Genomic DNA, 15,629 nt, shown 5'->3' with positions numbered 1-15,629 from the left:
ACTTCTAAGAGACATTTCTGCCATATTTGATCGAGGTAAAAATGCCAACAGCTGATCTCCGTGATCGGACTCAAATTAATCGCGATCAACGATCAGTATATCCCACCCTATTCCGGCTGCAAGAACATAATGACATAACTACTACGACATTAACACATGCACATTAGATTTGGTTGTTGTTAGCTAATAATGGAGATTTGGATAGTTAGTGTTAGGTGTCATTGTATGTACAGTATGGTCTATCATAACAACAACATGACTGCAAATTGTTCGTTGCTTCACTTGCACTGCTTTTGTATGTGCGCACGCGGTCTCCGCGCGTATGTGTTGACGAGACAAAGTGAAAGACCGCCGTAAACACCAATCATTTTATTCAGGCTGGTAAAAAAAAATTGAGTACACAAACTTAGTGTTTGTGAAAAATATAGACCTTTTCAACACAAATGTGTTCTATTAAACCACTACTAATAGTAAAACAAGCTAGCCAATGTTTTTGTTAGAGTTTTTGCTTTGAAAAACGTAACTGAGCAAGTTGCTAACAGCACCTTTAAAACTATAAGTTCCTTTGATGGCGCTAATATTTCTTTATCCATCCATGTTCTACCACTTGTCCCTCTTGTGGTCGCGGGAGGTGCTGGAGCCTATCTCAGCTGCATTCGGGCCAAAGGCGGGGTACACCCTGGACAAGTCGGCACCTCATCGCAGGGCCAACACAGATAGACAGCCCGTGTGTTTAACGTGTATTTGTCCTGACTCTTTTTTGACCCTTGGTCCATACCGTAGCGTGGAAAAAAGTAATGGCGTTCAGTAGGGATGATGCTCGAACCCGGTTTTCCGATAAGAAAAGAACAGAGTCCTCGGACTCGAATCCCTTTTTTGAGAACCGGTATCCGTTATCGAGACCACTATAGTAAAGAAAAAAAATGGGTTCTTTATTCGAATCCCTGGGAACGAATCCCGTTACGACAAGAAATGCCCCGTGAGACATCACAAGAAATGACGTCACGTAGCTCAGTCATTTGTCACGGTGGGGTGCAGCGTGCTGCGGTTCGTTCCCGAGACGCAAAACTGACGGCTCAGGACGAAAGCGTGCAGGTAGGAGATGATTTATTTCTCATAAATCATACACATTACAATAGACAGGAACGAAACAAAAGTTTGCACGAGAAGCTAAAGCAAAAACTTACTTAGCACAGGAATACTAGAAGCTAAGGTAACTTAGCACAGGAATCATGAGCTCGAAAACCAGAATGCCAACGTAACTGTTGCAAATGCAAACAATGAAGCCATGACGAGTGACCGGAAAAGGCAGGCTTAAATAGAGTCTCTGATGAGCAACAGGTGCGCGTACAAGGCAGGTGAAAATCTTAAGTAACCATGGTGACTAAAACAAACCCCCGAAGTGCACAAAACAACTAAGGAAGTCCAAAACTAACAGAACATAACTAAACAAAACATGATCCAACCACATCTTAATACATCACAGTTTCATATCATTTCACTTTACAGGAGTAGGAAGAAGTAAAGCTTATTTAATCCTACCCCTTTCCCACTTCATAGCGTTTACAAATATATACATCATTTACTGACCTTTTTTATAATAAAATATTTGTGAATTAGTATATACAACAGTTTTGTAATATGTAATTCATTAATTAAGTCATTATTAATATACTGAGATGAAGAATATCTTATTTTCAATAAGGTTGAAAGTATTTCTCATAATTCTTCTTCTTTGTACTTTGTAAGCACTATTCATTTGAACAACCTCTTAAACTGGATCATATCAGTACAATGTTTAACTTCTTTACTTAATCCATTCCATCATTTAATTCCACATCATTTTAGCTGTTTGCAATTTTACCAAATCATCGAACTTTAATATTTTTGACTCAATAAATAAAGTGTTTATATGTTCTCTAGATCCAACATTATGTATCAGTCTAATTGATCTTTTTTGTAACACGGTTAACGAATGTAGCGCACATTTGTAGTTATTTCCCCACATTTTTGCACAATAACTCAGATATGGTAATACTACAGCAGCGAGCAGTAGAGAATGTGAAGTGATTTGTTAAACCAAATATTGTGTGTTTTTTTCCATATACAACAACCTATCTGGACTTGATAAGAGAATCGATAAGGAATCGGTTCGATAAGAGGATTTCGATAATAGGCTCGAACTCGATAATTTCTTATCAAACATCATCCCTAGCGTTCAGTTACTGTAGGGCCGCAAGCTCAAAAATAGCGAGCATAAATGCACAAATGGGGGACATTGTGGAAATCTCAGACCCAAAGCCATGGCAAGTCGTTCTCCCAACAAGACAAGACCATTTAATCTTTGATCACCATAAAATTACATAATTGGAGCAAACGCCTGCTGGCGCTTTTTGCCGCTTGCAGAGAGGAGGAGCTTCATGTCTGTTTACATAACAATTGAGTGCATTGATAACATAAAATGTAGATTATTACACTACCTGATTTAATAATAGAGTAAAAAAGCTCTGTAGAAAAAAAAGACGGTAGAAAGGAAGTCTAGAGTTACTATTTATTTGGAGACTTTGTCAAAACATGTCAAGACACCTCTTCTCATACCACATTTCCGGCTTCATAATAATAGAGCTACGTGTCACAGCAGGGCTAACTACATCCATCACAAAATAAAAATGTGTTTTACATTACGATCATGCTTTGTCAATGATGTGTTGTAATTTAATCTGCGATATTTCTACGTAATTAAATGTTTTCTGGCAGATTGAAATAAAGTGTATATTCTTTTATAACCTGTTCTGGTTGATAGTCTGCACTTTCAGAATGCTTAGCAGGCTGAGTATTACATTTTATTAATTAATAGAGAAGGTTTAAATATGGTCATGCAGAGCTATAAATAGCATTAACTTGTCCAACATGTAATGTACAGATTATCAGTAGCATTTATTCAGGTAGCAATATCACAGATTACATCACCAAACATCTTTGACAATGAAAGCATGATCGTAAATATCCACCTTTTGTATTATTAATGATACAAAGTTTGTATTCCTACAAAATCTGACAAGAAACCAACCAATTGCTTTTGTCATTAAAAGTGTACCGGTACAGTGTTTCCCACACATTCATTTATTTGTGGCGGCCCGCCACGAAAGAATTATGTCCGCCACAAATGGATTTTTCGGCTTTTGACTCGCTCGACCGCTCATAAAAGCAATGGGACTGTCTGTGAATGTTGCTTGTAGTTACACCTCCGGTGCAGTAGGTGGCGGTATGCATTGTAACTCCGCCAATAGCACTTAATTCACCTGGTGGGCCAGAAGAAGAAGAAAAAGAGGGACGGACGGACGGGACCAAAATACTCGCCGACTACTTTTCATAATGATGGCGCTTCCTACGTTTCTACCTCAAATGTCCTAAAGCTGCTGAAAGCCTTGATCCAGGATGCCATGGGGAAAAAAACTTAAATGGTGCCTTTTGGCGATAGTTAGCAGCTTGGTGGCTCATAGCCGGCTAGCTAACGCTTGCTAGCGTGGTAGCATTGCTTCATTTTTACAGGTGTTATAGGTAGATAGGTTATAGCTGCATCGCTCGCGGTTCGTCATATATTTAATGTTAATCCGCGATTTCACCGAGCGTTTCACTGACGGTTTCGCCTGACGCTGCTTCATTAACACCGCCGCTGTTTGACTCGGTCACCTGTTTTCATACCGACGAGCTAACGTGTCCAGGTTATAACCCTGTTGTCAATAAACACACATGGACTGAAGCTAAATTGTCCACTGCAGCATGTGAATGCAATGAAAAGAATAAAATCTGAGCCAACCAGCTGTTAAAATGTTGTCCAGGTTAATGTTTTATTAAAGGCCCTTCATTTCAAGATTTCAACTGTGATTGGGCTTTAAACAGGTGGCTGACCTGTTCAGATGGGTGTAACTGCTACTGGTCAAATAATGTGAAATAGCATTTAATTTTACATGTATGCAATGCCATTTAAATGTAATTATAGATAATAATAATAAATACTGTGTAGTGTTGTAAATAGTCAACGGGAAGGATTCTAGTAAGATATAAGCCATGAGCACTACACAGCCAGAAAAAAACCTAGGCAGGACAAGTAAAAATATTGGGGCAAGTAGATTTGAGAAGTCGGGCAAGTAGAAAAAAACCTTAACGTTGAACCCTGCATGTGTTGAGCTGCTGGTTAGACGGCACTGTACATAGAGCGCTTCTGCTCGTTAGTAATAAATTCTAATGTTGGATGTTCACTCCTTCACACAGATGAGTATAGAAAAATATTTTCAACGGCCGAAAAGGGCTGGACTTGGAGAGGAGGTAGGCCTACAGTCCGGACCACAGGTGCGACCTGTTCAGCAGGAGGAGGAGGAGGAGGTTGACTGACTGTGGCAGGACACCTCTGCCTCTGTTTCACTTCATGTTGCTGGTAAATAATATGGTTGTAGTAGTAGGCTAAAGTTAAATTATTTAGTATTCACTAATTAAAGGGGCAGAGCTTTAAGAGACATTTTAGCTTTTATATTTTATAAGATATATTTTTTGTAAGAACCACAATTAATAAATATATTTCAGTGAATCACTAATTGTTCAAATGTGTATATAAATATGTACATAAAATGTTGTAATTATATTCCAACTCCGCGTTCTTCTTGGTCATCGCAGAGTACACTTGCCAATGACACAGTTATATTTATCTGCAATTAATTGCGATTAATTTTGTGTTAACTATGAACAAACTGCGATTATCTCGATTAAATATTTTGATCGTTTATAAGCCCTGGTTCATTCAACGTGTTATGTTGATTAAACCAGGTATTAGAGATGCGCGGATAGGCAATTATTTCATCCGCAACCGCATCAGAAAGTCGTCAACCATCCGCCATCCACCCGTTTCTAACATTTAATCAGAACCGCATCCGCCCGCACCCGCCCGTTGTTATATATCTAATATAGACGATGTGAGGTTATAAAGCTTTTGCCTGTTAAAGAAAGGAGACTGATCCAATGCAGCACAGACATTCGCGTGCCACGCTGTCACGGCCCAGACGCACACCAGTGCGCAATCATATGGGAGCCGCGCTGAGCGCACCTCCAAGCGCGTCTCGCTGCCGGCGACGGCCGGGTATGGGCCCGACGCTCCAGCGCCATCCATTTTCAGGGCTAGTTGATTCGGCAGGTGGGTTGTTACACACTCCTTAGCGGGTTCCGACTTCCATGGCCACCGTGCTGCTGTCTATATCAACCAGGGTGAGCCCCACCCCTTTCGTGAGCGCACTGCGCGCGTAGTGACCCCTGTTACGCGCCCCCGGCAACAGGGGTGGCGGGCAGGTAAGCTGCGCGGGCGGAGCGCGCGGAGTGACCCCTGTTACGAGCCCCCGGCCACGGGTGTGGCGGGCAGGTAAGCTGCTTACCTGCTGCGCATGACGCCGGCCGCGGCGAAGGCGGACGAGGCGGGGTGTCGGTGCGGTGGGCGCGGTGGTGACCCTGGACGTGCGTCGGGCCCTTCTCGCGGATCGCCTCAGCTACGGCTCCCGGTGAGGCCCTCTCGGGGGAAGGGGCCTCGGTACCGGACCCCGGCGAGGCGTCCCTTCTCCGCTCCGTAAAAGTGTCCATCTCTTCTTTTTTTTTTCTTCTGTTGTGGCATATGCTGCAGGTGCCTGCTCGTTTTTCGTATGTGGGTAACAACATTTAACTATGTATATATATTTCCGAATTGGTTTAACTGCCACCCGCCTGAATCTATTTAAAATCTTTTTTTTTTTTAATTTCAACCGCCCGACCCGACCCGCGGATAAAATCTAATTTTTTTAAATTTCATCCGCCCGATCCGCGGATAATCCGCGGACTCCGCGGTTGTGCCCGCAAACCGCGCATCTCTACCAGGTATAGTGCTTAATAGGAAAGAGGCCCTCTGACATTTAAGTGTTAGTACACAATATGTGTACACGATTATCGTGTAGAGATTGTGAATACACTCGAGCTGGGCATTCCTAGAATATGAAGAACCACGCAAAATTTGGCAATTAGTCGGGAGACGACGAGAGCATCTGCAATTACAAATTTACCCAACACTCGCATGTGTGACAATATAAATATTATAAAAATAACAGTGACGACCACAATTCATGCAGCCCCCTTCTCCATCCATTTTCTACCACTTGTCCCTTTCGGGGTAGCTGGAGCCTATCTCAGCTGCATTCGGGCGGAAGGTGGAGTACACCCTGGACAAGTCGCCATCTCATCGCAGGGCCAACACAGATAGACAGACAACATCCACACTCACATTCACACACTAGGGCCAATTTTAGTGTTTTTGGAGGTGGGAGGAAGCTGGAGTACCCGGAGGGAACCCACGCAGTCACGGGGAGAACATGCACACTCCACACAGAAAGATCCCGAGCCCGGGATTGAACTCAGGACCTTCGTATTGCGAGGCACATGCACTAACCACTATTCCACCGTGCTGCCCCCTTCTCGTAAACGACTTCATGGCGACTGTTCATCGAATTAAACACTTCTGTAGTTACTAGTTACCCAACTCAACTGTATCGTTATATGAAATATATATTAAATAATGATGATTTATGACCACGGCGACAAAATAGACGTCACCCGAACAACTGAAGAGTGTTGAAGCCGGAAAGCTCAGGTCAACCTCCCGGCTTAACGGCCCGGCGCCTACTGCTAGTGCTTTAGCTAGCTAGCTTGACTTGGTGCCGATAACAACACATTTATTCAACTAATGGACTCAAATGTTGTCGCTCAGCACTTACTTTATTACTTGGTTGAGATGGGAGCCGTTTGCCGCTGACTGGAAATATCTCTTAAACTGTGCCGTTCGGTTGATGCACTTAAACATACTTTGCACCCATGGACAACAAACCTTGCCTTTCAGACCACCATCTTGCTTCAGACAAAAAGAGTCGAGCGCTGATCATCCATTGAAGTCCCGGAGAAATATTGCATTCAGTTCAACCTGCTAACGTCGAGCTTTTTTTGAACAGTTATGTGTACGTTTCAGGTTTGGACAAGTTATTGTTGATATGCGCTGAATATTGACCCTATATGAAACAATTCAATTGTATCACGGATTCGTAAATCGACTACAAGGTCTGCATATCGAATATAATGGGTGACTCAGGTTTCAGAGCTTTGTCCTGTCTTGTGTTTTCACAGTTGTTTGATTAATGCGCCCAAACTTGTTGAACATGCAACGTGTTGTTGTTGTTGTTGCAACGTCATCAATAATTACTTAAGTGATGTAATACAACATAGGCCTAATGATACGGAATGTAATCTTATTGCCGACATTGAATATATGACTGGTGCTTACAGTACAGTAATTGACATTCCCTTTAACAATACTACATTCATTTTTTGGGTACCACCTGAGCCAGTATTTGATTAAAAATGTGTTCATCTTGCCATAAGTAGGCAAAAAAGAAAACATTTTAATCAATAGTCGATACCATGATCAATATTTGGATCAATCTGCCCACCTCTGCTGCGTACTCAAGTCACTGTGTCAGTTGCTGCAATCATCACCACTACCACTAGATGGAGACAAAGTAATTTTCTTGCACAAATAAAGACTACAGTATTTGTAAAAAAAATAGTAAATTCATACCAATAAACTGAATAGTTTTTAATTCGTGTCTTGTAAGTCTAGGATGTAAGTGAGCCTTTAATGCATAAATGTTTATACTTTCATAAATATATATAAATAAATGATAAATGGGTTGTACTTGTATAGCGCTTTTCTACCTTCAAGGTACTCAAAGCGCTTTGACACTACTTCCACATTTACCCATTCACACACACATTCACACACTGATGGAGGGAGCTGCCATGCAAGGCGCTAACCAGCACCCATCAGGAGCAAGGGTGAAGTGTCTTGCTCAGGACACAACGGACATGACGAGGTTGGTACTAGGTGGGGATTGAACCAGGGACCCTCGGGTCGCGCACAGCCACTCTCCCACTGCGCCACGATTGCAATCAGGGGCGCAGAAAAGGGGGGGTAAAGGAGACGGATTCTAGGGGCCCATGATGGAAGCTAATGATGATGAAATTATAATACAGAAAAAATAATGACACTGTGTTGGGGGCCCTGTAAAGATTCTTTTCATGGGGCCTGTGGCTCCGAAATGACAACACAGGCACGGCTTCTTAAAGACGGGCTCTTTACTTGGGTTTAAGCCGTGAAAACTACAGGACAAGACATGAAATACAATGTTTTAGACATAAATCAGTCACAGACCAATAAAGTGCTAAACAAAATAGCTACCTCGTGGCCGCCTGCCACTTCGGAGGTTCTTGGGCAGCAAATATTTCAGTCTTGTGCATACTAAATGAGCGTACAATAATTAAACCAATGTACTTTATAAATATACAGAACAATTCGATACAATATGACAAATACCTTATTCAGCCAGCTAAATGTTCTTGCTGCTGCTGATGGCTCGCTCAAAGTTCTTTGCATGTCTGGGCGAATGCAGGTCTCGCAACTTCCAATAGTAAACCAAAACCTCGCGAGAATAGCGGTGTAACAAAGGAAATAAATTGCCCTTTTTATAGTAAACAAAATATGTCTTATTTACAAAAAATGTAACATGAATTCACAACCATAATCATTTTCAACAAAAAATATTAACCCTTAAAACAAAAATATTAGGTGTAAGTTTCAACGACACTTACACTCCCACCAAAATCACTCATTGTCTCTCAATGTGATTTTTTAAGAAGTATCCTGGTTCGAGTCTGTTTTACTGTGTAAGTCAGTCTCAAGTAGGGTCATGACTTTGTGAATAGGTCTTTCTAGGTATATCAGTCTCGTCAGTGGTTTCCTTTTGTCAAAAGTGGTTTCACTGGTCTTCAACTTCACCTTTCGAACTTTGCCGTCTGGGCTTTCCAAAGTTTCTATCACTCGAGCTAGTTTCCATTTACATCTTGGAGCGTTGTCATCCTGTATGATCACAATATCATTTACTTGCAGGTTTCTTGAAACTTTCTGCCATTTCTGTCGCTGTTGGACCTTTGCAGTTTTTCTGTATTTTCTACACTTAACACAGCGGTAGATGTGCGATGAAACAACATTTCCACATCCTAAGATCCATATTCCATTTGCACGCAATTCATTTGTAGTCATGCCTCTTCCTTGGTGATGTACACGTTCATGGTAATGTTTGACGAGTAGGGCTGACACGTGAGATTCTTTGGGAAGAATTGCGGGATGTTTCACATCATGATGTAAGGCTGATTGGGATAATCTTTCTCCCACCCTGACAACATCTGACTTGTCCAGGAAAGCATTCAACTGTATTAGTCTGTTGTGCTTGTGTAGAGAATTTTCTTTTTGAGATCGGATTTTCTTTATTTCCTCAGGGAAAGCTTCTCTTTGCACTAGCTTGATGATGAACACTTCTGCATCCTTTCTCTCTTCAAGATCTGTGACTTTGTTCGTTCTTTGTTGGATACCTTTATATTCTTTGATGAATCTCTTGAGTCTGGCGATGGCCTTAATTGCTCTTGACCAATCGGAAAATTTCTGTAAATGTTGTAGCACTGGGTTTGCTTCCTTTGACTGTGTTGTGTGCGTGTGACCTTTACGGAGTTCGGGATCCGTTTCTTCGATCTCTCCCACTATTTCCTCATTGACTGGAATATCTTGTTTCCAAAGGAAATCTAGGCTTTTTAACCAGTTTGATTCTTTCAGCTGAGTTGCACTTAAACCTCTTGAGGCATGATCAGCAGGGTTGTTTTCTGAGCTGACGTGCTGCCATTTTTCAGGACTTGTGCTTTGTCTTATTCGTTGGATTCGATTGGCGACGAATGTGTGAAATCTTTTTGCATCGTTGGATATGTATGCCAATACGACTTGTGAATCTGACCAATAATATTCCTTGAGATTTTCAATTTCCAGTTCTCGCTTGATTACATCTGCATTGCGGACTGAAGTCACGGCTGATGATAGTTCGAGTCTTGGTATGGTGGTTTGTTTAGTCGGTGCAACTCTCGCTTTACCCATGACTAGTGAACAACTGATTTTTCCTTCTTTACTTATTGCTCTGAGGTATGAACATGCGCCATAACCTTCGAGGCTTGCGTCTGAGAAGTTATGTAACTCGTACTGTACAACATTGCTGTCTTGTGAGTAACTTCGTGGGATTTTCAGAGCTGCCAGTTTGGGCAGGTCTCTCAACCATGCTTCCCACCGTGGTAGAATGTGGTCTGGGAGATCGTCGTCCCAATTTACTTTGTCTTTGCACAACGTTTGGAGTATTTGCTTTCCAATCAGTATGAATGGGGCGACAAACCCAAGGGGGTCATAGACTGATGCAACTGTCGAGAGCACCCCTCTCCTTGTCAACGGGTTGTCTTTGACTTGGACTCTGAATTGGAATTCATCTGCTTCGATACACCATTGTACTCCGAGTGCGCGTTCAACGTGGGGTTCTCCAAGAGCCAGGTCTTGGTCTTTGGCTTGAGCTTGTTCTTCTTGGGGAATTGCTTCGAGCACTTCTTTATTGTTTGACACAAACTTATGCAAATGGAGTTTGCCTGTCTTGCAAAGTGCTCTTGATTCTTCAACCAGCTTTATGGCTTCGGCTGTTGACGTTACACTAGTAAGTCCATCATCAACGTAAAAACCTCTTTGGATGAACTTGACAGTCTCTTTGCTGAACTTGTCTTTACTTTGAGATGCGAGATGTTTGAGTCCAAAGTTACAGCATCCGGGAGAGGAAGCTGCCCCGAAAAGGTGCACTTTCATCCTGTACACTGAAGGTTCGGAGTTCAAATCACCTTTGTCCCACCAGAGAAATCTCAGGTAGTCTTGATGTTCCTTGACAACATAGAATTGATGGAACATTCTCTCCACGTCACACATGAAGGCGATGGGACCCTTTCTGAAGCGGCATAACACTCCGACCAGTGCGTTGGTAAGGTCTGGTCCAGTCAGAAGATGATCGTTGAGAGAGGTTTCCTGGAAACGGGCAGAACAATCAAAAACCACGCGGATCTTTGCAGGCTTATAGGGGTGGTAAACCCCGTGGTGAGGGATGTACCACGCTGTTGTGTTATCCAGCTCTTGTACTGGGACTCTTTCTGCGTCTCCGTGGGTTATGATGTCGTCCATAAACTTGACATAATCCTTGTAGTATTTCTCATCCCTTTTGAGTCTACGTTCCAATGAAGACAATCTGTGTTCAGCATATTGTTTGTTGTTTGGAAGATTTGGATTGTCTGTTTTGAATGGTAGTGGAAGTTCGTAGTGACCATCTTCCTTTTGTCGTATGCCTTTTGTCACCTTTGTCATGAACAAAATGTCTTCTTGAGGAATTGGATTGTCGTCTGTTGCATGCTCAGAGAAGTCAGATTCCAAAGCCTTTATCACATCAATAGGACTGACTTCCTTTACTTGAGTTCTGCATACAAAACGCACTTCTTGTTTGAGTTCAACTGCTAGTTGTGACACAGGAGTTACTTCACGCACAATGAGTCTGTGACTTGTGCCGATGGCATCATTGTGATTGTGGACTTGAGACGAGCAACCAACTATGCTCCAGCCGAGATCGGTTAGCTGTGCGTAGGGTTGGTTTTCTTTGCCTGCAAGAACTTCTCTTGGTAGAAGGGCTTGTTGACAGTTATAGCCGATAAGAAGGTCAACTTCACATTCGAGCATTAGTGGTAACTTATCTGCTAGCTTTTCCAGATGAGGCCACCTCAAAGCGGTTTCAGACGTCGGGATATGTGACCTGTTAACTGGGATAAACTCTCTAGTAAAGACTGGTGGTAATATGATTTTCTTTCCCCACTTATATCCTCTGACTTGAAGGTTTACCAGCTTCTCACATGGTATAACTGTTGACTTGTCAGACATAGTAGATAGCCGCAGACTGGCTTTGCTTTTATCTGTGTTGAGATCTTGAGCTACTTCATCCAAGATGAAAGATGTATCGCTCTGTGAGTCGAGAAGTGCATACACTAGAACTTCTTTCTCTGGGTAGTTTGTGGATGAGACCCAGACAGGTAGTATAGAGGATGTCAATGTGCTTGAGGTGTCTTGAGTTACCCTGTTAGAGATTGCGGTAGATTTGTCTTCATCCTTTGTGACTTTAGTGTCTACTTTGTCTTGAGAGTTATCTTCACTCTTTGCAGGTGTTGCCTTTTTACGTTCCATGAACTTGTCGTCATGCAGACATGTAGGATGTCTCCTTTGACATTTCTCACATGTGCTCCTTTTATCGCACTTCTTTGAATGATGTCCAGTCTTTAAACATCCGAAACACAGCTTTTCTGTCTGTGAAAACTTGATACGATCTTGAACCATTTTTTCCGTGAACTTGAAACATTTATCAAGCGTGTGGCCATTCCTTTTGCAGAAGAGACAGGTTACAGTATATGTGTGACCTGAGCTTTTTGAGTGACTTGAGTTTGTAGTAAACGCTTCTGCTTGAATGACTTGACTGCGTGAATGTTTGGGTTTACTTGTGTCCAAACGTTTGAGTGCTTGCATTGAGGCTATGGGATCGCACGCTAAGTCAGCTTCCATAGACACAAACTCCACAAACGTGCGGAAGGATGGATACTCTCCATTATTTGTTCGTCTTATTTTCATGGCTGTGCGGTTCCATCTTGTAGTCAACCAATCTGGAAGTTTCAACAAGAGTCTCTGAATTTCCATACAATCATTGAGAACTTCTAATACCTTTATGTGTGGTATCGCAGCTTCACAACTTCCAAGAAAGTCAGCAAATTCCCTTAACTCACTTCCATCTTTGTAGCTTATTTTCGGCCAACCATGAAGCTTGTCTCTGAAGCATTTGCCTATGGTGAACAGATCTCCAAAACGCTTTTCCAGCACTTTCCAAGCTGAGTCGTACGCTTCATCTGTGCCTAATAGGAAAAATCCTTCTACTGCTCTTTTTGCAGATCCACCGAGATACTTCCTGAGATAGTAAAGTTTCTCATTTTTGGGAATGTTCTTTCTTTCAATTAAGGATTCGAATGACAACTGCCAGTCTTTGAACTTTAGTGGGTCTCCAGTGAACAATGCAGGTTCTGGAGTTGGAAGTCGATTTGCACTTATTGCTTCTGCTAGTATGCTAACTATATCCGAATTTGACTGTGGTTGCGTTACAACCATTTGAACTTGTGTGTCTTGAGGGATGAATGGTGGACTTGATGCCTTGAGTGTTTGACTTGTGGCCTTTGCTTGTATGATAGGAGTTTGTTGAATGTGTGGAGCAAACGCATGGCTTGTAGCATGAAAGACTTGGGTTGTGTTTATAGCTTGAAAGGGAGTGCTTGGTGTGATAGGGATTGCTTGGGTTTCACTCGCTGCTTTAATACTGTGTAACAAACTTCGACTTTCAGCAGTACTTTCAACTTCATCGTAAACCTTTATGCGAGCTTTGGCAGCATTCATTTTCTTAACTTCTTCCAAGCGGTCGATCTTTCTACGCTGCTCTTCTATTACTTGTTGCCTTGCAAAATTCTCAAGTTCCAATTTTTGTAGTTCAGCTGTTTCCTTTTCCTGCTCGTCCATTACTGCTAGTATTTATTGAGATGCAGCTGCTTCAGCTTCAGCTTCCATTCTTTTTATTATTTGTGAGCAGGATTGTCCTGAACCACTTTTGGACCTTTGTGATATTGACCTTGATTTAGAACTTTCAGATCCTAAGCATGATCTGACATCTGGCCACGATTCTTCGTCATCCTCAGTGTCTCCTCCAAGCCATTTCTCAGCTCTGTTGACTATAAATCCGGAGAATGACGTGCATGCATCAACTTTACGTCTAATGTCTGCTTCAGGAGATTGTATTTGACGTATCTGGTCATAAACGACTTGCACATCTTTACAAGTGATGTTTATGATGTTGATTAACTCCTTTAATTCACTTTCTGAAGCTTCCTTTCTCAGCATTACTCTGCTCAATCTTGCTTCATATCTCCATTTTTCAAAAACAAGTGCATATTTGTGTTGGAGTCTCTTTAGTTTCTCCTCTTGAAGCTCTTTACCCTTTTCGGTTAATGTTCTTAGTCTTTCACTTTTACGAACAGTTTGTTGTTCTGTAGCTTGCACTTCATCATGTTCTGCAACTTCGTTAAGTGGTAACTCTTCTTTATCTTTGTCAGTCATCTTTAGCGTTTGGTTAACACACGTTTAAATTCCAAAAATACTTCTTCAAATTTGCTTAGTTGGACTTTAACTTATAAATATCTTTTTAGAAACTTAAAATGCTGTTTTGACCTTAAGCAGAATGCACAAAACTCTTAATTCAACGACAATGCATCACTTTGAGATACAGTAAAAATCAAGTAACTTTTGACAAATATACTGTAGAAACGTATAGTGGACCTTTAAACTTGACTTAAACCACTCGTTTTTCCTTTAGCACTGTCCTTTCTTAATTTCCACTGTACTCATTCTTATAACCTTATACATGCATTGCTTGGTTGCTTGTGTGTGATGAGCTTTGGTAATGGCGCCCTAGGGTGTCGCACCACGGTACCGTCACCCACTGCACCTGCTGACGTCTTTACGTGCTTCTCACCGGCGCTGGGCTGGGCGAGTTTTCACTATGGCTCCGAAATGACAACACAGGCACGGCTTCTTAAAGACGGGCTCTTTACTTGGGTTTAAGCCGTGAAAACTACAGGACAAGACATGAAATACAATGTTTTAGACATAAATCAGTCACAGGCCAATAAACAAAATAGCTACCTCGTGGCCGCCTGCCACTTCGGAGGTTCTTGGGCAGCAAATATTTCAGTCTTGTGCATACTAAATGAGCGTACAATAATTAAACCAATGTACTTTATAAATATACAGAACAATTCGACACAATATGACAAATACCTTATTCAGCCAGCTAAATGTTCTTGCTGCTGCTGATGGCTCGCTCAAAGTTCTTTGCATGTCTGGGCGAATGCAGGTCTCGCAACTTCCAATAGTAAACCAAAACCTCGCGAGAATAGCGGTGTAACAAAGGAAATAAATTGCCCTTTTTATAGTAAACAAAATATGTCTTATTTACAAAAAATGTAACATGAATTCACAACCATAATCATTTTCAACAAAAAATATTAACCCTTAAAACAAAAATATTAGGTGTAAGTTTCAACGACACTTACAGGGCCCAAAATCCTTAGCGGCGCCCCTGATTGCAATGGGCCACATATCCCAACACCACAACACAAAGGCTAAAGTACAAAGAGCAAAACTGTGCAGGACAAGGAGAGTTGGTGTTTACTTTGACAAGACAGGCATTTTGCAAAGGACAGCCAGTGGGTGAGAAAATGGAAAACTCAACTGACAGATCCGAGAAGAAAAAGGTTGTGGCAGTAGTGGGAGGTGGATTGGTAAGACAAAGTGAAAGTGAAATGATAGCTGATTGCCTCTCTTAATCTTCATATGAACATTTCCAGAGCAACCAATTGTGCTTGTATGAGATAATGTTTGAGTTAATCTTTAGTGTTTACTAAAATAGTTCACTTATTTTACTGAAATGTGTTTGTGATTTAGGTCGGTGCACTGAATGCCTGCTTCTTTGCCAAAAGAGGTTTTGATGTACATGTTTTTGAAACTCGGGAAGGTATGATATTTAAACATC

At 41.7% G+C, this 15,629-nt stretch overlaps 3 protein-coding genes across 4 annotated transcripts in view; 1 reads left to right on the top strand and 2 right to left on the bottom strand.

The window, feature by feature from the left end:
• Positions 1-7,068, bottom strand: part of ide (insulin-degrading enzyme) — a 49,228-nt gene extending 42,160 nt beyond the window's left edge. The window contains exon 1 of one of the 2 annotated variants that reach the window (XM_061962310.1): positions 6,896-7,068. Coding sequence is in view for 1 of the 2 variants with exons in the window: in XM_061962303.1 (XP_061818287.1) it covers positions 6,786-6,871 (86 nt within the window). In the remaining variant the exon portion in view is untranslated. Of the gene's footprint in view, positions 1-6,785 lie in introns of both variants that reach the window. The other variant, XM_061962303.1, reaches the window with a different exon arrangement.
• Positions 7,069-8,305: 1,237 nt separating this feature from the next.
• On the bottom strand, positions 8,306-14,590 carry LOC133608577 (uncharacterized). Its single transcript, XM_061963943.1, has 2 exons — positions 14,571-14,590; positions 8,306-10,996 (listed from the first exon to the last, which is right to left on the bottom strand). The coding sequence occupies exon 2, from the start codon at positions 10,898-10,900 to the stop codon at positions 8,750-8,752; it is 2,151 nt and encodes a 716-aa protein (XP_061819927.1). The 5' UTR covers positions 10,901-10,996; positions 14,571-14,590; the 3' UTR covers positions 8,306-8,749.
• Positions 14,591-15,237: 647 nt separating this feature from the next.
• Positions 15,238-15,629, top strand: part of kmo (kynurenine 3-monooxygenase) — a 34,877-nt gene continuing 34,485 nt past the window's right edge. Inside the window, exons 1-2 of the mRNA XM_061962323.1 lie at positions 15,238-15,378; positions 15,542-15,611. Coding sequence (XP_061818307.1) covers positions 15,316-15,378; positions 15,542-15,611 — 133 coding nt within the window. The 5' untranslated portion in view covers positions 15,238-15,315. The remainder of the gene's footprint in view (positions 15,379-15,541; positions 15,612-15,629) is intronic.

Source organism: Nerophis lumbriciformis, linkage group LG02 (assembly GCF_033978685.3).
Source record: "Nerophis lumbriciformis linkage group LG02, RoL_Nlum_v2.1, whole genome shotgun sequence".
Taxonomy (NCBI): Eukaryota; Metazoa; Chordata; class Actinopteri; order Syngnathiformes; family Syngnathidae; genus Nerophis; species Nerophis lumbriciformis.
Note: the sequence above shows the minus strand (reverse complement) of the source record. Positions and strands in the feature narration are given on the sequence as shown.